Source organism: Periplaneta americana, chromosome 4 (assembly GCF_040183065.1).
Source record: "Periplaneta americana isolate PAMFEO1 chromosome 4, P.americana_PAMFEO1_priV1, whole genome shotgun sequence".
In the NCBI taxonomy this organism is placed as follows: domain Eukaryota; kingdom Metazoa; phylum Arthropoda; class Insecta; order Blattodea; family Blattidae; genus Periplaneta; species Periplaneta americana.
The window spans coordinates 17048014-17069917 of NC_091120.1; the positions used below are offsets into that span (position 1 = coordinate 17048014).

Consider the following 21904-nt stretch of genomic DNA (forward strand, 5'->3'; position numbering starts at 1 on the left):
CATGTTAAATATTTAACAAGGGTTGGTGAAACTGGGCCTAATTGTTTGTTCTTGGCTCCTTTTAAGTTTTTTTTTTTTAATTGCCCACAGTCTCAATTTTATAGCATGATGCCTGAATTTCCAGATATGAATTGTCCATTTGAGAGGACTCGCTCTCAACATCTCATTGTCCATGAAGCGGCATTGAAGTTGCTGTCCTCTGTAGAAGACGCAGTGAGTAAAAGGGTTAATAAATGTGAAGAAAATACCTGACAAAGATCTCGATTGCCACAATGGATTTGAATAACTAACATTAGGTTAACACAGTGTTAACTAACATTTTTCTTAAAATTAAACACTCAGTTACTGTAATAGTGTTTCACCAACCATTTGAAGTATACTTTGATTTGGTAACATGATGTTAAAAGAAATATAACAGGAATCAATGACGCAGTGATTGTATGAAAGTTTGCAGAATGTGCCTATAGTTGTGTGTAGTCATTTGTTTTTAGCAGAAAATAAGTGTATTTCTATATTGTGGAAGTATTAAAATATACTAATATAATATTATAATGGAAATCTAGAAAACGAAACATGCAATATTTTAACCTCTCTTCAATTTCTTGTAACATCTAATTGTTACACACTTCAAAATTCTGTATCATTAAAGAAATTTACTTTATGATAAATCTGCAAAATCGTTTTTTTTACGATTATTCTCCTGGGCTCCAATAATGCCAAATATATCTTGATATAATAATGTAGCTTGTAAGATATGGGCTCTATTGCATAATAATAATAATAATAATAATAATAATAATAATAATAATAATAGTAATAATAATAATAATAATAATAATAATAAGAACAACAGTAAATTACAAACTAATAATATTTGTAAATTTACTTGTGATTTGTAATTTGTAGAATATTTCTGTTGGATTATGCTATGATGAAAACTTACAAATTACTACTAAAACACTAATATTATAAGTGAATTTTACAAGCTCTTGTTGCATAATTGAAACTAATATTATTTGTTATTAGTGTTTACTCATATTTCTTATAGGCCTATAAGTTTGCATTCATGCATTATTACAGATTAGTAATGAGGTTGGTTTGTTTTTTAATCAATAATAGTAAACTAAATCATGATTAATTATCTAGTATTGGAATCTTTAGATGAAGGAGACTTATCAAGGCTCCCTCCTAGACTATAGAAAATGTACTGTTCTAATTTAATTTTCCATATTTACATATTTTGTTATCTTTAATTTATTAATGTGTCGCTAAATCAACCAATAATACATTACATTTAATTTTGTTTAATATGCAAAATTTGAGTTTTTTTTTTTTTTTTACTCTTCTCTCTTCTCTATTGCAAAAGATTCAGACATAACAATATTGTTTATTTTTTTATCTACGCGACATTTGCACTCACTGCCATCGAGATTATTATAGTTGCCATCGTGATTATCATGGCACTGGTTATATACAGTTATAGTCCAAGAGGCCGTGACATGCCTAGGGTTTTCTGACGAACTTGTAATTTTTTTAATTATTCTATCGAAAATCACTAATGCAAATCAAGATTTTAGGTATAACTCCCTATAAAGTTGATTTGAATAATTTCGAGGGAAAAATTGTTCCGGGGCCGGGCATCGAACCCGGGACCTTTGGTTTAACGTACCAACGCTCTACCAACTGAGCTACCCGGGAACTCTACCCGACAGCGATCCAATTTTTCCCTCTATATCCACAGACCTCAAAGTGGGCTGAGAATCGTCAAGCAACCAAGTTCGAGATTATTCAAATCAACTTTACAGGGCATTGTACCTGAAATCTTGATTTGCATAATATACGTCACTGTTCGTTAACAGAAAACCACAATTTAAGTCACACGGAGTCAGTGTGCACTCGAAGTTGGTTGCTTGACGGTTGTCAGCCCACTTTGAGGTCTGTGGATATAGAGGGAAAAATTGCATCGATGTCGGGTAGAGTTCCCGGGTAGCTCAGTTGGTAGAGCGCTGGTACGTTAAACCAAAGGTCCCGGGTTCGTTGGCCGGCCCCGGAACAATTTTTCCCTCGAAATTATTCGAAAATCACTAATAATATTAGTAAACTGTTCGGTATTATGCAACAGAAATTATTAGTATTAGTAATTTGTAAGTTTATTCTAATAAAATTTGTAAAATCATACAACAGAGCCTTGGAGTACGCGATATTCATTTAACAATGGGTTTAACATGATGTTAGCAGTAAAAATAGTTTATGAAACATCTCTTCTGTTAAGTTTACTGCTGAACTACTTTATCAACATGTTAAGTATTTAACAAAGCTTGTGAAACTGGGGCATGGATTGCTAAATTGCTTAGGTAGATAATGAAAGAAATTGTGAAAATGAAAATTTAATACATGTGGATCCATTTGTAGAGACATTTGTTGTCAGATAGGGAGATTTCCCACATAATTAACTCTGAAACGTAACTGAAACAAAATGGAGTTGTAGTTGTAGCTTAATTCATCACCGGAACAACTTTGAGTTTAGTGACTGCAAATTCAATATCATCTTTAGCTTGTACTGTCAACTACAGTCAACAAAATACACAACACATCCAGTTGCTATCAACTCAGTTGGTCAACTGAAATCGCAGTTGAGTTGAGATTGACGTATGCAACTTGTGCGCATTGTTGCGTTAATAGCAACTGCAGTTCCTTGAATGTGCAGTTAAGTTGCAGTTGAGAATTGCTCCAGTGCGAACCTCCCCAAGTCTACTTTGAAACTACTTAATCAGCATGACACTCGATTTCTGAATTCGTGCTTATTCAAAGTGACTGAAGGCGTACATTACTTCACACATGAAAAAAATGGATTCAAGCCGTGAACCTTTTCATAGCCTGAAATTCTGAAGTCTTGTTTGTACTGTCATTGTTACCCAGAATAAATATTTATTCAACTCCTTCAACCCTCTTTGGCTTTGCAAAGAAAATTATAAAAATACAAATTAAAATACTAAGTTGGTAAGGTAGAAATGAAACATTATTCCTCACTAGAAAGAGGACCTAGTTTGACGCTGCGACACGTTCTATGTCCATTCCACACGATAGTCTGCTTGCCACAGCTATTAAATTATTTGTCTCAGAACTGGGACTAGAAATCAGCCGAGGCTGAACGCATTGTTTCTTTAACTTGAGCACTTTTTAACAGAAGTCTGCATGGCAGCTTCTCACAACAGCGCACACAACTTGCTTCTGGCCTTGTTTTGCTTCCCCTTGCGCAGTTGTGTCACCGGCTTGTTGTTGTTTCTTTTGAGCTCTGGGATGGGCGGCACGAGCACCGTCTCTGCTTCTTGCTGCTGCTGGCTCCGCCCACTGCTGCTGCTGCTGTACAAGGAGCTGCTGAGTCGCTCTCTCACTGCCTTGCCCAATGTCTTTCCTCGTCTCAAGCTAGTGAACCTTCCTAAACTAATGCCTGCTACACTTCCTGCACTGCCATTGGCTTTCCGTGGCTGGTGTCCACTTGACTGATCTCCTGCCTGGAAGTAAATATCACAATAACTCAATGCTATTGATCGATCAAAATATAATCGATTAACTATCTGAATTTAATCGAGGTTTAATCGATTTGAAAAAATGTTTTAATATATACTGTAATACACAATTATTGTTAAATTTAGCTTGCACAGTAGAACCTCTATTATCCGTGGTAATGAAGGGGATGGACTGAACGGTTAATCGAAAAAATCGGATAATCCGTACAATGAAAGATTTTGTAATTTCCTCCATTGTCTTGTATTTAACTCGCTAGGTAGTGGATCAGAAGTTCACTAATTTAAATCTGGTTATAAACGATGATAATAATAATAATAATAATAATAATAATAATAATAATAATAATAATAATAATTAATAATAATGATTTATTTTAATAATAATGATGGGTTTTTAAAGAACAAGGAAGCCCTTTGTAATGACTGTCTCAGGAAAGACAGGAATAAAGGAGGTCTCATGTTGTAGATTTACATACTTTTTTATTCCTTATCCTTGTTTTTTTTTTATTAAATCGCGCAGCTGTAACTCCAATCTCGTATTCTGATGCGAGATGAGCCACAGTTTTTCTTTCTCGAACCATTCAATTATCTCCATTTTTTTTCGATACTTAGCACAACACGTTTTCTGTTAACATCCGTGGAAGTCATTTTATATACAAGTTATATTATAGAACGGCAATTCGGACAGTAGACAATGCTGTGTAACGATAAAGGCTTGTAAGAAAACACTATAGCAAAAACATAATATGTAGAACCTACTAACATAGTCTAGTATATATAGTCACGAAGCTTGAGTTGTGAGAGTACTAGGAACAATAAACTGTGGAGGTACTTTTTCGTATTGTCTGTAATGAAGCGATAGTAGCGATCCTATAATCTTTTCGCTGTAAGAAAAATCCTAATGTAAACAATAGCACGTGACTGAAGTGAGGCTTCATTGGCCGTTTGGCGCCATAGATTCTCAGTACATGTTCCCGCCTACTGTTGTACATTCTGTTTCATGTTAAACATTTCCCGTTACTCGTCAAGTAGGCCCAACCTCACTACTATGCACTCGTTTTCTTAGGAGACATTTACTTTATAATTACTGTGATTAAATTATTTTTAAGTCTTATGTCTTCACAATGGACAGTTGAGGATGCAGAAGCCATATTTCAGTAAGTACCACGTACTTACATGAACAACTACGAGCTCAAGCGACGCCAGCTTGTTACCAGAACAGACCGCCTCGGTATTACTGTCGGTATTCATCCGCGTTCATAGTACATAACAAAGCATAAAAGTAGCTTTTCTTTTACATATCGTTTTACATATGAGTGAAGTTATATGTTTCATCGTATTTAACAACTAGAATTCAATTTTTTATATTCAAATAATATAAGATTGTGGTTTCCAAATACGAACTATATTTTCCTGCGCCATGTGAGTGTTTCAACTGGGAGCCAATCACGGGTATGACAGCAACGTGCTTATGTTTACATTAGGATTTTTCTTACAGCGAAAACAGTATAGTGGTTAGCAACTATCTATGGATGCATATTCTCTACGTATTGAGCTTCGTGACTGTATATACTAGACTGTGCTACTAATATGATGTACAAAACAGTACTTTATATAAGTTATTTATTTCTGAAGAAAAAAAAAGCGCGAGATATAGACAGTCGGATAATCTGCCAATCGGTTAATAGGGTGACGGATAATCGAGGTTCTACTGTATTCGGTGATAAGTAAGATGCGGATTTATGCCTATATGCCTATTTTAATCTTTAACCTGAAGACGCACGCTTTTAGGTTACATATCCATTTTATGGCATTGTGAGTATTAAGCGAATTCTATAGTGCCTATAATTGCCTATTTCACTGGTAAATCAATTCCTAAAAGTTGCCTAAATATCCGTATTATATATTATATTTTAATTTATTCACTATTCTATCGATATTTTTTTAATCTGTAATTTGTTTCTTTTTTATCCAGCAGCAAATATTATCCTGGAAAACCCAAAGCTAACATCTGATCTTGCTTTCATCAAAGCAAACTTTGGAAAGCTGCCTGCTTATATAACGAAACTGGAAACGAGGAGTATTCCACTCTACAGTGCTGTGCAAGTTATGAAGAAAGTAGAAACTATTCTTAAAGAAATATCAAGCAGCGTGGGAGAAACAATGAGAAATAAGTATTTGAAAATTGTGGAAGGAAGTCCTGGTTGGGAGCAAGTGTTATTGCTGATTGGAAATGACATTGACATTACTGCGTTCCCACTGGTTTGGTCCCCAGCTGGGATTGGATCCCTGAAGTATTGCCCCATCACTTCATGTGAAGTGGAGAGAAGTTTCTCCCAATTTAAGAACATTCTTACAGACAACAGACATCAGTTCTCATTACAACATTTGCAGGAATATTCAGTTATTCACTGCCATAATGACGTTACTATAGAAACTAGTGTATAATGCTACGCTATGATCGTGTTAGCCATTAAGAATTAGAAATTGTAAGTGCCTTTTTAAATGCCTATTTTAGAATTTTGAATGCCTATTTTGCCTGCCTATTTCAACTGCTTTTAGTGCCTAAAATCCTCAGATTAGTGATAAGTATAAGTATTAAATGTTGTAAATCTGTATATATTGTATCGTTATATTACAAAACAACTATTTTAATTACTTACTATTATATTTATTATGAGGCTTATAATTTATTGTGTAAATTTCTCCGGGAATTTTTGAGACAAACATAAATAACAAAAAGTATGAAGACTCACCTAGTTAATACTGCTTCATCCATGATTTTAAACATGTGAGTGCATTCACATGCTCCGAATTAAGTGCCGCTCTACGTTTAGTAACAATGTTTCCTGCATCACTAAACACGAAAAAAAAAACTGTTTTTCTGTCAATCACTTCTCCACGATCGTTCAATTTAAATCCAAACGTTTCACCGAGTTTACCTCTCAAATTCTTATATGACATAATGGAGTTTACAATTTTCACAAACCACAGAAAACTGAATTTTTTTCTTTATGAAACTAAACACACAACCTTCATATACAAACTCAGTACAGAAACTGCAATTGCAAAAGTACAGCGGTCGAAACAGAAGACTGGCCCCTATTGTAATCGAATTACCAGATTTTAGAAAGAGAAGAAGATAGTTACGCTCTCACTTGCACACAGTGTAGACATGGCTATTTTATTAGGGATGAGGGGGACGAATCCCAGAAAAGTATGTATTTCATATGCTAGGAAGATGAGCTGACAACAAGGTGGAAGTTTTCTTGGAAAATCATAAAACTTAATAAGGGTTTCGCATTGTTTGAACTTTCAATAGAGATAGACTAGGTCACTGTCGTCATATCTCCATCTCTTTCTAAAGTGTTTGTGCAAAGATTTTCCCTACGGTACCTGCTTTGCAGTTAGAAAAAAAATAACAGTACTATTATGCTTTTAAGTAAGCAATTTTCGAGAGAGGAATATTGTCGGAATTTTTAGTATGAGTTTGTATTAACAAAATAATAATTAATATCAACTACAACCGATTAATTTTAATCTATTTGATTATTCGATTAAATATTTTTGATCAATTAATCTTACAACAGAAACTGATCGTTTAATCGATTAGATTAATCGATTAAATCCCACAACACTACAATGAATGCCATGTGCGCATAAATTTTATTATCCATCTTGATTACACAATTTTTAACACTAAATCACTTCGGAATATAAAGTGTATACAGAGTAAATCACATGTATGTTTGGAAAACGCGTGAACGTGCTCCTGGATCAAAAATAAGAACAATTCCTTATATGAAAATTTGACGGAAATTGCTTATTTATTGATAAAATTGTGACTTTTATTTTATAAGTAACTGATCATATTATTGTGTTGTTTTTGTTTTGAGTTTGTACCAATATTTGTTTTGGGCGGCCGGGTAGCTCAGTTGGTAGAGCAGCTGGCTACGGACTGGAAGGTCCGGGGTCCGATCCCAGGTGGTGACAGGATTTTTTCTCGTTGCCAAACTTTCAGAACGGCCCCGAGGTTCACTCAGCCTCCTATAAAATTGAGTACCGGGTCTTTCCCGGGGGTAAAAGGCGGTCAGAGCGTGGTGCCGACCACACCACCTCATTCTAGTGCCGGTCATGGAAAGCATAGGGCTCTACCTCCATGCCCCCCAAGTGCCTTCATGACATGTTACGGGGATACCTTTACCTTTTTTTACCAATATTTGTTTACAAACAACACAGTGACAAGACAGTAGTATATTGTTTTTGTTTTGATTGGACGTGGTAGTCCAGTGCCTTGGCCACCCAGATCACCCGACTTCACTCCATTAGATTTTTACCTTTGGGGTCACTTGAAGGCTGTCGTCTATGCAACACCAGTGAATAAATCAGAGGAGCTATTGCAATGTGTTGAAAATGGATGCCAATTGATCCATGATGACAACATAGTATTTGAGCGAACTCGCCAGTCGTGTGTACGTCGTGCTCAGGCATGAGTAAACAATGTAGGGGGATATATTGAGCACCTTTTGTAAACGTTAAATGGCAGGTTTCCAAACATGTACAAGTGACAATAAGAAAAGAACAAAAACAAAGTATGACCATTTCTCCAATAAATAAGAATTTTCCGTCAAATTTTCATATAAGGAATTATTCTTATTTTTGATCCAGGAGTACGCTCACGCGTTTTTCAAACATATTTATGACTCACCCTGTATATGCTTTCACGTGTTAATTAACCAGCTTACCTTGTTGAGTAGTTTCACCCGGTGGACTATCATCAGAACTGGGTGGTCTTCGCGTCTTCTAATTGCGTTTCCTGTGGGTATGTGTTTGTGTAGTGTTATGTGGAGTCAAAAAGTATGTGTGTTCTGAAATCGAGTTGTGTTGAGGATTTGATGCGGGTGTGTTTTTGTGTGCCTGTATATTTCGTATTGTTATAGTGTGTTGGTTTATGCAATAACTTATACATACGACAGACATGCAGATCATTTCAAACACGTTACAAAGAACACATCACAGCCATAACCAAATCATACAACACTTCCACATGTGCAGAGCACATCACAAACACCAACCACACCTACAGCAACATAAACACAGACATGGAAATTCTACATTTCCAACCGAAAAACCAGAAACTTTATATTCCGAAGTAAATTTAATTATTGGGAGCGGTTTTGTAAGATCATATTTATGGGTCATTCGAAAATTGATGGCAACACTGCCAGTATTCAGCTCCTGTAACAGTGACCAGTGTAAACAAATACCTTACTATAATAATAATACTGGACAGGTAGCAGTTCTGCGCGAGAACGACGCTGGTGCTGCTACCTAGGCGGCCGGTGTGGCGATAGTCGCGAAACAAGCTGTAATCAATTGCAATGTATATTGTTGATGGGCTAGTTAATACTTATATTAATTAGTGCTGTGATCTGCTGTTTGTAATTGCTACAATTACAGCATTACAAATTGCTCCAAATCGTACTTTCGATTTCCGAGGGATCATAAAACGTGAGTCAACAACATTCTTTAGTAGGCCTAATTCCTTCGTCTTTGTGTTGATAGAAAAATACAAATTAGCTTTTTTATTTAGACCTAATAAATGAATATAAGTTAAAATGTATTGGAAATTTTAAGGTTTTATCAAATGAAGTTTTATTGTTATCCACATGCCTTTACTAATTATTACAAGCATCAGATTACTATCAATTTTATCTTTGCAGTTGTCAGCAATGCGTATATAAAGCATTATTGTAAATTCATTCTTAATGTCAGAATTGATTTTGTCTCATTAAACCAAAGAATAAATATGTAACAATTAATTACGGAAAGTAATATGAAGTATGCAATATTTCTCATAATATGCAGCTTTGATATAAGATAATAATTTTACATTAAATATTATTCAACATTTCTAAAGCGTTTCATATATTATTCCACATTAACAACTCACGTTTTAAACAATAGTCCGAATCCCGCTATCGTAATATTTGTATTTGTGGACGTAATTCCACGCCGCTTCGCTAGATGTCAGGTCCGCAATATTTCGCACTCACGTCAATGCTGTTAGTATACAGCTGTCCGGTATTATTATAGTAAGGTATTTGATGTAAGGTTGTATTATGAGATGGAGTGGTGTCTGATATATGTTATTTTGTAAATTATAAGATAATAGTCTTATTTATACTCTATACGTACTGGTTGTAATAATACTGTTATCTGCAGCGCTTTAATGCCGAAAAAATATAAACAGGAGTAGGATCTTGTCAAAATTATGTTTGTTGTTTATGGTTATGAAGTTAGTCACTCTCTCTGTTTAAGAAATGTAACAGTAAATACTATTTCAATAAATTCAACACATGCAATGCTTCACAGCTATTTATAGTAAAAAGTGAACACATACATACCCTTTTTTCTGCGCTGTGTGCACAGTTGAGCGTTGTCACCGTGAACTCGATATCCTTGGGTTGTTCTGAGTTGGCTTGAGGGAAGAAAAATGTTAAATTACTACTTCTAATGTCATTGCCGTTTGGTGTACATAACATTTTTTTATTCATGCTTGTTATTCGTTTCTACGTTGTCCAATGCTGTAGTATGTATTTCAATTTCTTATTCATTCATTCATTCACAGCGTTCTTCCCAATGGCAGGTCTTTCACTGCAAACCCAGCATTTTCCAGTCTTTCATTTTTTTCTGCCTTCCTCTTTGTCAATTTATTATATAAGCTTCCAATAGGTATTTAGGTAGATATAGGTATTTAATCATAGTAGTAATTTAGGCCCAAGAATATATAACAAATTTATATTTAAATATCCTAATCTTGTCAATTCTAATAGTTCCAGTATTAAATTTAAAAAGTTGTAAATTTAAGGCATGAATTATTTAAGATTGTTTGAATCAAAATGCAACACTATTACAGTATTTAATCATAGTAGTAATTTAAGCCCAAGAATATATAACAAATTTATATTTAAATATCCTAATCTTGTCAATTCTAATAGTTCCATATTAAATTTAAAAAGTTATGTATGGATTTTATAAACATTGAAAATTTCTAAATTTAAGGCATGAATTGTTTGAACCAAAATGCAACACTGTTACAGTATTTAATCATAGTAGTAATTTAGGCCCAAGAATATATAACAAATTTATATTTAAATATCCTAATCTTGTCAATTCTAATAGTTCCAGTATTAAATTAAAAAATTTATGTATGAATTTTATAAAAATTGAAAAATTGTAAATTTAAATTTATATACTATAATTGCATAGTAGACATAAGACAAATTGTATTGCATAATTATTAATTTCAATTCAGGAATCCGTCCCTGAGCACGAGTTCTACTCTTTCAGGGGCGAGCTAAAGTTTTTCTATATATATTATATTTTATGTTACAATTATTAGCAAAATAATAAATAAATAAATAAATAAATAAATAAATAAATAAATAAATAAATAAATAAATAAATAAATAAATACATACATAAATAAATAAATAAATAACTAAATAAATGAATGAATGAATGAATAAATAAATAAATAAATAAATAAATAAATAAATAAATATATAAATAAATAAATAAATAAATAAATAAATAAATAAATAAATATTAATTTGAAGATTATCCTTTCAATTAATGCATTTCGCCTTTATCTTCGAAATTCTTTTTACATTTTATATCATCAATTTTCACTGAAACAAATCTATGTACATATCAATACAGGTATAAATTGAAAAATTTTTTTTAAGTTATAAGTGGCTGTATGCAGATACTTACGCGGTATTCTGTAACTCAAATAAAATACCATTTCGGATTCCGTAATAAATTACGTACATCAATACACTGAATCTTGATCATATACACTTAGTTTTGTATCAGTTAATGTCCAAAACGTACATTGGTAACGAAATCAAAGCACTAAAACGTCAAACGTCATGCCTTTATTTCGCCAACGCCCGCCTCCACTCGGCGTTGCCAAACCTACCCATCCTCCGGCTTGTAACTGAAGATGACACTATATTGATACATTTTTATTAGTACTAATGTTTCTCATAGCGTTTTCTTGTAACTTCATACGAATATATTTTTCATATTGTTTTGCTATTTGTTTTTATTTAGGCCTACATTTTATTGTATTTTTGTTTAGTCAATCTTACGTATTATTGTCTTACGTATTGTTTTGACTATGTCGATTGCACATTCATTACAGCGTAAAAAATAACGATAAAATGAAAATCTTCAAAGCAATAATGATGAAAATTCATATGAGTCTAAGGAAGACCGCAAGGAAACGACGTGAGAATGAAACACCCAAAAATATATTTTCATCTTAAAAAATTATCTGTAGTAATGTCACGAGAGGCCTGAGATCTGCCGATAAATCCACGAGCGAAGAGAGTGGATTTATCTGGGAAATCTCAGACCTCGAGTGACATTTATTAGGACTATTTCGTGAATAAAATAAAAATGCAAATAATATAGCCCTAAAGTTCGATCACAAAATGTTAATAATTGTATATTTACGAATACTTCAGTGCAATAAAGAAATTCGATGTTATTATTCAGTAATGCCAATTGCGAAAAGCGAAATACAGGTTTAACAATGTTAATTACACGTACTGCACTTTTCTCTTACTATATAATATAAATACATTTTCATTATCTGCTGAAATCATGATATAATTTAAAATTTTATAATATAATTACAGTAACCTGATTAATACATTAATTAAATGAAGAATTGTTGAAAACGCAGTTATCTAATCTGAATGAAGGAATGTAATTTTTTTCTGATATCCTACAATGGACGTGGAATTAGAAGATGAAGATGTATTTTATAGGCTATAGTTATAGGTTAGATTACCTGTGTGAGCAGGACCAGTGTCAGCTGTGCCTTATTTCGACCGTTACTCACAATCAGTGCTACACGAAAGCATTTTTTATAGCTCGACAAACGTATTCTCGCTGTAGTGTGTAACGGAACTAAAGCTGCATCTACACAGTTCAATATTCCAATCGCGTATGCGTGCAGTCTGGGAAGAATATTGAAGGAATCAACTTCAAAACGTACGTTAAATTAAGATGCATAAAGATTTTATGTCTAATGGAGCGCCGTTTTGAACGTCGTCTTCACTGCGTAAATATATTAATTAATATTAAATCTTAATCTTGCATTCATTGCTTTAAAGTTGAAAGAAAAGTTTAACCGTGTAGTTGCATCTTAATGTATTCATGATCATCGATTTATGGGGGAACAGTTGGCGACAATGACTAAACAAAAGAACGACCATGCGATAAATTGAAAGCGATAAATCTAGCTGCAAAAATTATCGCAAAGTGTGACTGTGATTGGTTTGAATTCAAAATTTCATTACACTTCATTGGTCGAAAATGCAATGACGTCATATAAACGAAATAGTCTTATAAAACTTTGTATATGTCACATCCGTTACTAAAAGAATACTGTAGCTTTGTAAATCCTAGGCCTACTTCTTACAATAAACAGGCAACGGTCTCTTGAAAAGGCCTCTCCGTGAATATTTTACGTACCACTTATCTTAAAGCATAATGCTGCAATTATATATGTTTCATGAAGTATTACTATATGACTACCTGTAAATTCCTCAACTGGTTTGTCGATGGTATCGTGGTCGATCCATGTCAGGCCCATTTCAACCTTTTCAGCCAAGTCTTGCCAGTGCTGTTTGTTCTCGTAGCAACCATCATATAATGGCTGAATCCAAGGAAATGTTTCTGAAAGCACCTACAAAGATATACACGAAGATTTAATACCATTTGAATTCATACTTAAATGAGAGAAAGTTAATTTCAATATAAGAGGATTGTTACAAAAACAGTAGGTACATCATACTGAAGGAAAGTACTGTAAGTGTTGCAAAGACGACACATACTTTCTCATTATACGGCTTACTTACTTAGTACTTACTTACTTACAAGTGGCTTTTAGAGAACCCGGAGGTTCATTGCCGCCCTCACATAAGCCTACCATCGGTCTCTATCCTGAGCAAGATTAATCCAGTCCCTTCTATCATATCACACCTCCCTCAAATCCACTTTAATATTATCCTCCCATCTACGTCTCGGTCTCCCCAAAGGTCTTTCTCCCTCAGGTCTTCCAACTAAGACCCTATATGTCTTTCTGGATTCACCCATACGTGCTAAATGCCCTGCCCATCTCAAACATCTGGATTTAATGTTTCAAATTATGTTTGTTGTGTAACTTTCTCCATTCTCCTGTAACTTCAACCCTTTTATCCCAAATATTTTCCTAAGTACCTTATTCTCAAACACCCTTAATCTCTGTTCCTCTCTCAAAGTGAGAGTCCAAGTTTCACAACCATACAGAAGAACCGGTAATGTAACTGTTTTATAAATTCTAACCACCAGATCTTTCGATAGCAGACTGGTTGATAAAAACTTCTCAAGCGAATAATAACAGGCTTTTCTCATGTTTATTCTGCGTTTAATTTTCTCTCCATTATCATTTATATTTCTTACTGTTGTTGCAAGATATTTGAATTTTTCCACCTTTTCAAAGGATAGGCCTAAATTTCGAATTATTATTAATATACTGTATTTCCATTATCTACATATCGGTACTATCACAGTCTAATATATGCAGTCACGAAGCTCAATATGTAGTAAATATGCATCCATAGATAGTTGCTAACCACTAGAACCGCTAATATCGCCTCATTACAGACAATGCGAAATAGTACCAGCACAGTCTATTGTTCCTAGCACCCTCACAACTCAAGTTTCGTGACTGTATATACTAGACTGTGCTACTATGTTCTAGTCACGAGACGTATTCACATACTTTGTTTTTTCCGGATTTATTTCCATCTCATTACTTGCTTGAAGTAAAATTCCCGTGTCTTCCTTGATAGTCTCTGGATTTTTTCTAACATATTCAGGTCATTCGCATAAACCTCTCTGTTATCCTGGACTTTCCTAATGGCATATTCTAGAGCAAAGTTAGAAAGTAAAGGTGATAGTGCATCTCCTTGTTTTAGTCCGCAGTGAATTGGAAGACATATTAGGGCAAGAGAAGAAGGAAAATAGCATCGTTTTACATTCATTTTTCTTAAACAAATATAAAAATATTTGTATCCATACCCTTAACACCATGTATAGATAAAGTTGTCTAAAAAAACTTTTGATCCCATATAGGGAACAAAATAGATAAAGAGTGCAAAATATGTACTGTATGTAATGATCATATATGGGATAGACGTTAAATCTAAATGATACTTAATCTTGTTTGTTTTACATAAACAAAATATGATTTCTATGATATAATGGAGTTTGTTACAAGTTTCCAAATGTCCTTACCTTGTATAAAGGAAGACAGATTACATCTATGAAGCCAACTTGCATTTGTGGTAACTCATCCTTCCTCTCTCGATCCATCATTGCCTGTGAATAAAAACATTACATATTTTACCAAGTTGAAATTGTGATAATCTATTAACCTGCATAATGAAACATTTTTCCTTACACTGAAGTATTGTTAAGTTATTTCATAAACAACTTTTCCTTTGTCCCACAGTAACTCTTGCTGTCTGACAATGCTCCTAAGAGGAATATTCTATTATCATTAATTACTGACATTGATTATTTCAGTGGTTCCCAAACTTTCTGAAGGCGCGACCCACTTTTGGGCGAGACATTTGCTTACGACCTCCCACTATCATACCGGTACTCCATTCAAAAATACAAATCCCTGTAAAATCGAAAAAAAAAAAAAAAAAAAAAAATTAATAATAAGAAGTCTAGTCAAAACCGATTGATACCACCCAACAAGCACGGGTATCTGCAAGATGAGGAATAGGATTATGCAAACCTACAGAGGCATTATTATGACGTCATGCGAAAAAAATGGCGGGTCTGTGACGCGCGGGCTTTTAGAGGTGCGGCTCAGTTGCCATATGGCGTAAAGTGCATAGGATTTGCTAATGATGTGGCGTTGTTAGCAGAAGAGGAAATGATACCAAAGGATATGCTACTGGAGCTAAATGGCAGCTGTGAGCAGTATGGGATGAAGATAAATGCTAATTAGACGAAAACCATGGTCATAGGAAGAAAAGTAAAGAAGGTAAACTTACAAATTCTATATGAGGCAGTATAGCAAGTGGACAGCTTCAAATACTTGGGTGTACTATAAGTAGTAACATGAGCTGCTGCCAGGAAGTCAAAATGAGGATAGCAATGGCCAAGGAAGCTTTTAATAGAAAAAGGAGCATCTTCTGTGGACCTCTGGAAACAGAACTAAGGAAGAGACTGCTTTGTGTGGAGTGTCGCATTGTATGGGGCAGAAACATGGACATCACGACGAAGTGAAGAGAAGCGAATAGAAGCATTTGATATGTGGATATGAAGAAGAATGGAGCATGTAAAATGGACAGACAGAATAAGAAATGAAGCTGTGTTGGAAAGAGTGGGTGAAGAAAGAATGATGCTGAAACTGATCAGGAAGAGGAAAAGGAGTTGGTTGGGGCACTGGCTGAGAAGAAACTGCCTACTGAAGGATCCACTGGAAGGAATGGTGAACGGGAGGAGAGTTCGGGGTGGAATAAGATATAAGATCATATACGACATTAAGATATATGGATAATATGAGAAAACGAAGAGTAAGGCAGAAAATAGCAAAAATTGCAGAAAGCTGGGTTTGCAGTGAAAGACAGAAGACAAAATGAATGAATCAAGATGTATACATTCTTTCATTATACTGCCGATTATGTTAATATTTAAAGTAATGTTTTCTTTCCATTACATTAGTCTATACCAGGCCTGCACAAGGTTTGCGCTCTCCGAGCCGGCTCACAGCTTATGAGCGGAATGCAGATATTAGCTGCGCTCTGTATAAGGATGGACTGGAAGAAGGGGTGATCTCGTACAAAATGTACACAAAAGGAAGTACTATTACAAGTGCTTATGAAATAAATTCCCGTTCAGTGTTTGCAAAACTATCTTGGACTATTATTAATTAATAAAGAAATATTTATTTTACAGAAGTAATAGAAATTGTATAGCTACTTAAATGTACAATATCATTTTGCTATATTTTTTATTTATCAGTACATCAAAACGAGGTTTTATGCTGTTGGCAGCTGAAAGGAACAGTAGCCTACTGATCGTAATGAAACATCAGTTACAGATGTTCGATGTCTGCCTTTATTAAAGTTGATTATAGAAAACAGTTGCTCACAAATAAAGATTGAGCCAAACATAGCAATCATTTTCACAGCCAGCCTGTGTAGTCGTGGATATTATTGCTAATGTTTAGTCTTGTAAAACTCAACCAGGCTAGTAGTATTATTCAAACGATCTTTAGCCCTTAGGTCACATTGAAGATCAATAAGTTCGAGCTGTAAATCGTTAAATGTTAAATGTTATGTTTCGTCTTTTAGATTCCTCCATACTGTACTGTAGCAGTAGGTAAGCAACGTGAAACAGTTACTGAGAATAGGCCTACACACTGCACTCCACTAGATAACTGAGTGGTCGTTTCCCTCTCCTCTACGTAAGCAAGTCTATGTCATTCTGACGTATCTTCCTCTCCGTTTCGGCGAGCGGTAAACACCGCTCTCCCGCTCCGAAGGAGCGCGCGCGCTCGTTGAGCGCTGTTTGTGCAGGCCTGCTCTATAAATTAGTTTTATCACAAATAAAATAATACGAAGAAATAAATGTGTCATAACAAATAGATAATAATAATAATAATAATAATAATAATAATAATAATAATAATAATAATAATAATAAATTTGTTAAAAATGTCCTGCCCAAATAATACAATTTTCTTGATACCGGTACTTAATAAGTCACTCCTTTTCATTGCGGTAATAGCATCAACTCTATAATATTATGTCCTTAACAGTCATTGCAATAAGAAATGCGATTCTTTTGCCCTTATTTCTCAGACTAGGGGAGTGTAGCTATCTCAGTCGGCATATTGCCTGTGGTACTTCAATCCTAGTGAACGTTGAAATCAATACTTTGCGACACGATACCAAATATACACGCGAAATACAACCTATGATGGTACGAGCTATCAGTAAATAATTATAACAGTATTATTCTTTCTGAAAAGCGCACAATATTATACAAGTAGAAAAATAATGCAGGCATACAGAAGGATAAAGACACAACTAAATATACAAACAAATATTGCGCTTTATTCTTCTTCCTCCTGCTATCACCACTCCCGTTTCTGAAAATAGTCATCATCATCATCATTATCATCTTCATCACGGCATAAGCCTTGTGGCTCGTTCCGTCTTCAAGAAAACTGATCCGACCATCTCATCCGTGGCCTGCCGACATTTCTTCTACCTACAGGTTTATACTTATTTATTATTTGTGGTATACGATCTTGATCCATTCTTTGTATATGATGTTGCCATCTTTGTCTGTATTCAATGATTGTTTCATTTAGACTCTGAATTTCCAATTCTTTTCTAATATCTTCATTTCTCTTTTTGTCTATGAGTATATAACCTGCCACCTGTCTCAAAAATTTCATCTTCTGTTGTGAGATAGTCAAGACCCAACTTTCACACATAAAGCAAGGTTGGGATCGCCATTACTTTGTAAAGTTTTAACAGTGTTGCTCTATTACAATTTTTAAAAGTTATTTTTATTGTGCCACATATTGTTTGGAATTTGTTTAATTTATCTTGCACATCTCTATTGCCGGTATATGACACAATGTAACCAAGATAATTAAAATCACTTTGTTGTTGGATGGGCTTATTATTTATGCAAATTTTTCCTCTTAACAGATCTCTTCCTTTAAGAGCCATTATTTTCGTTTTTTCATATGAGATTTGAAGATTATATTCACTTGTAATACTATTTAATTCATGTATGGCTCTTTGTAAATTATCTTCCGGATCTGCAATTAAGATCTGGTCGTCAGCAAACAACAATGTATCAATGTTTCTCCCTTTTATTTTAAAATGTTTACTATTTGAAAATAGTACGTGGGGGATTTAGCGAAGAACTGTTTTCAGAACATGGGAGAGGTGATACTAGAAGAAAGAAGAATAAAGTGCATAAGATTTGCTGATGACATGGCGTTGTTAGCATAAGAGGAGACTACTGGAGCTAAATGACAGTTGTGAGCAGTATGGGATGAAGATAAATGCAAACAAGACGAAGACCATGGTTATCGCAAGAAAAATAAAGAATTTAAACTTACGAATTATAAATGAGGCAGTAGAGCAAGTGGACAGCTTCAAATACTTGGAGTGTACTATAAGCAGTAAAGGCTGGTTCACAATAAACCGGGAACGAGAACCAGAATGAAAACGAGAAGCAAAGGACGTGAATATGAAAATTTTTGATTCACAATAAACCGAGAACATAGACGACTATGCATATCGATATGTATGTCAATAACTATATGTAAAGTCGATATTACCCATTCTGATGTTATTTGCGTATAATTGACCAATGACGTTCTCTCATGAGTACAAGGCAGCCAACATAAACACAGGTTAACCAACTTCGAAATCAACTGAAACATTTCATTAGGTACGGTACTATAAATATGCCCATGCATCTTTATTATCAACATATTTTAAGTCTACCATGACGTAAAATAATTAGAGAAGAAACATTTGTAATAGAACAAAAATGAACACAACAGTAGTTATTGAATTGAAGCATGAATATGTAGTGTGTAATACAACCAATACAGTAATAAAATATGATTCACTTACGACCGGTGTTCAAAGATGCAGCTATTGAAAGCCACGTATTCTCCTTCATTTTTTCATCTTTATACGAGGCGCGCCGCTTATCGTAAAGGTTAGGATTTTCCTCAACACTCATATTAGAATCTCATCAAATAAAACTTGCTCCATGATACACAGCACAGAACAAAATAATGCATAGGTTATGTCACGGTCTTCTTGCTACAAAATATACGACGACAAAATAGTTTTTAGATGGCAATAGAATGAATCTAGTGGGCTGTGATCGGAAACGTGAACAACAAAGAAAAAATAATAAACCCAATTCAAAAGAAATAAAACCAGTAAAATAAGGAATTACAAATCAAATCAATAAAAATAAAAATAAGCTAAAAGTAGCCAAAGTTGAAACTTGGCCAACTCTCCTTTCCCGATCCCGGGCTCCGGCAAGCTTTTCATTAATTGTGAATACTCACATTTAAATTTAACAATTTTACCGTTTTCGTTTTCGTTCCGATTCTCGTTTCCGGTTTATTGTGAACCAGCCTTAACATAAGCTGCAGCCAGGAAGTCAAAAGGAGATAGCAATGGCAAAGGAAGCTTTTAATAGAAAAAGGAGCATCTTCTGCGGACCTCTGAAAATGAACTATGGAAGAGACTAGTGAAGTACTTTGTGTGGAGTGTGGCATTGTATGGGGCAGAAACATGGACAATACGACGAAGTGAAGAGAAGCTACTAGAAACATTTGTGAAACAACGCTTAACACTATTTTTCTCCTGTTTGAAGTACCGAATAATTAACTGAATATCTTACCACTGGTTGTTGATTAAGTTGTAACTTCTCCAAATCTCCTTGGTCGAAAAATTCGTCAGCTACCAGTTTCGCCACCTTGTGTTGAACTTCCCATGGCTTTGCTATTGCGCTCACGTCACATGCCGTCATCATCATGCCGCACAGTACTGCAAACAGCGAGGAAATATTTTATTACATATTATTCACAACATTTAAATCTGGTGTTCTTTTTAATAAACGGATTCTATAATCTTGGTCCATGAAGAATGAATTTGTCCATATTTTGTATTATATTTTGGTTCATGTAAAAGAGATAGGTCTAACATATATCGTTCAGTATTACGAATTGTTTCTATGTCAACTTCATATTTTCAACAAAGTGAAATTAAGGCTCTGGGTGCAATAACAGTTTAATTGAAAACCCAAATTTTGAGAAAAACAATGTCAAAGTTTTATAAAAATGTAGAAATTTTATTAGTACATACACTCGTATCTTTTGTTTTATATAATACTAGTGGCTTGTGCAGCAAATGCTGCAAACTTAGTTCATTAGACGTTCAAATAAAAATTTTTCAGATTTATTTTCAATGAAGAATAACAGATATTTTGAAAGTTATTTGCTTCCATAATAATGAAATATACTCCCTCTGAATGGTTTTTTATGCCAAATACCTTTTCTTGAACCTATTCACCTTCAGTTTTTGAGTTTCAACGCGAAAGCGCAAGTAACAATGTCAGGACGAACAGTGAGGTTTTCATGTGGAAGTAAAGCAATAGCTATTTCAAGTCATTGTGGATTGTAGGTGAAAGTTAAAAAAAAAAGTCAGGTTTGCCATGTTTTCGAACAGTAGACATAGCATTTTGGTATAGCTGCTGCATGGAGAGCTTGAAATGTAGAGGGTAAAATCATTTTATCCTGCTAAGAGAACTTCCTGAATGATCGGGAGATTACAAAATTTTGTAGGCCTCTTATTTTATCAGTGAGTAATACCTTTTGGTCTTTGCTTAGGAACTGTAATTTTTGCGCTCTCTCGAGCCAATACTGAAGAGAATGACGCATATAAATATCCCAACCCCATTTGATTAATAACTATAAAAATATTATCTTACATAAGTTTTGTAGTTTTATATATATATATATATATATATATATATATATATATATATATATATATATATATATATATATATATATATACACATATATATATACAGGGTGTATCAAAAATACGCGTACAAACTTCAGGCATGGGTTCCTTACACCAAAAGAAGGAAAAAAGTTCATATGAACATATGTCCCATAATCCTTTGTTTCCCCGTTAGGAACTGTTCAACACATTGGTACACTTATAATGTGCCAACACACAAAACTCATAACCAATGCTCGAAATGTCCTCCTCTTGCTTCTAGACATGCATGCACTCGTCGAATCATGGACTGTCGCATCCTTTCAAATACTCCGGGATGATGTCGAATGGTTTCGCAGGCTTCCATGACACGTCGATGAAGAGTTTCTTGATCCGGGATGTCTGCTCCATAAACCAATTGTTTAAGGTGCCCCCAAAGATAAAAATCCAAAGAAATGAAGTCGGAAGGACGTGCTGGCCATTGAACTAGTCCTCCTCTGCCTATCCATCTGTCATGGTATACACCAGTCAGTGTATCTCGAACAAGGTGACTAAAATGTGCTGGAGCCCCATCATGAATGAACCACATGTTTTGTCTTATGTTCAGAGGCACATCTTCGTGCAGTAATTCTGGAAGAGTGTTTTGGATAAAGTCCCTGTAGATAGCACCTGTAAGACGTGCTGGTAGAACGTATGGACCTACCAGACAGTCACCTACAATTCCAGCCCACA

The 21904-nt window shown here is 34.4% G+C and overlaps 1 protein-coding gene across 7 annotated transcripts in view; it reads right to left on the reverse strand.

Moving 5' to 3' along the window:
• Positions 1 to 2021: 2021 nt before the first annotated feature.
• The window catches only part of Pde6 (phosphodiesterase 6), an 840004-nt gene continuing 820121 nt past the window's right edge, over positions 2022 to 21904 (reverse strand). For all 7 annotated transcript variants that reach the window (XM_069822899.1, XM_069822895.1, XM_069822898.1 and 4 more), the window contains 5 exons: positions 20067 to 20212; positions 14889 to 14972; positions 13146 to 13296; positions 9938 to 10011; positions 2022 to 3515 (listed from right to left, as the gene is read on the reverse strand). In XM_069822899.1, coding sequence (XP_069679000.1) covers positions 3207 to 3515; positions 9938 to 10011; positions 13146 to 13296; positions 14889 to 14972; positions 20067 to 20212 — 764 coding nt within the window. In that variant the 3' untranslated portion in view covers positions 2022 to 3206. The remainder of the gene's footprint in view (positions 3516 to 9937; positions 10012 to 13145; positions 13297 to 14888; positions 14973 to 20066; positions 20213 to 21904) is intronic.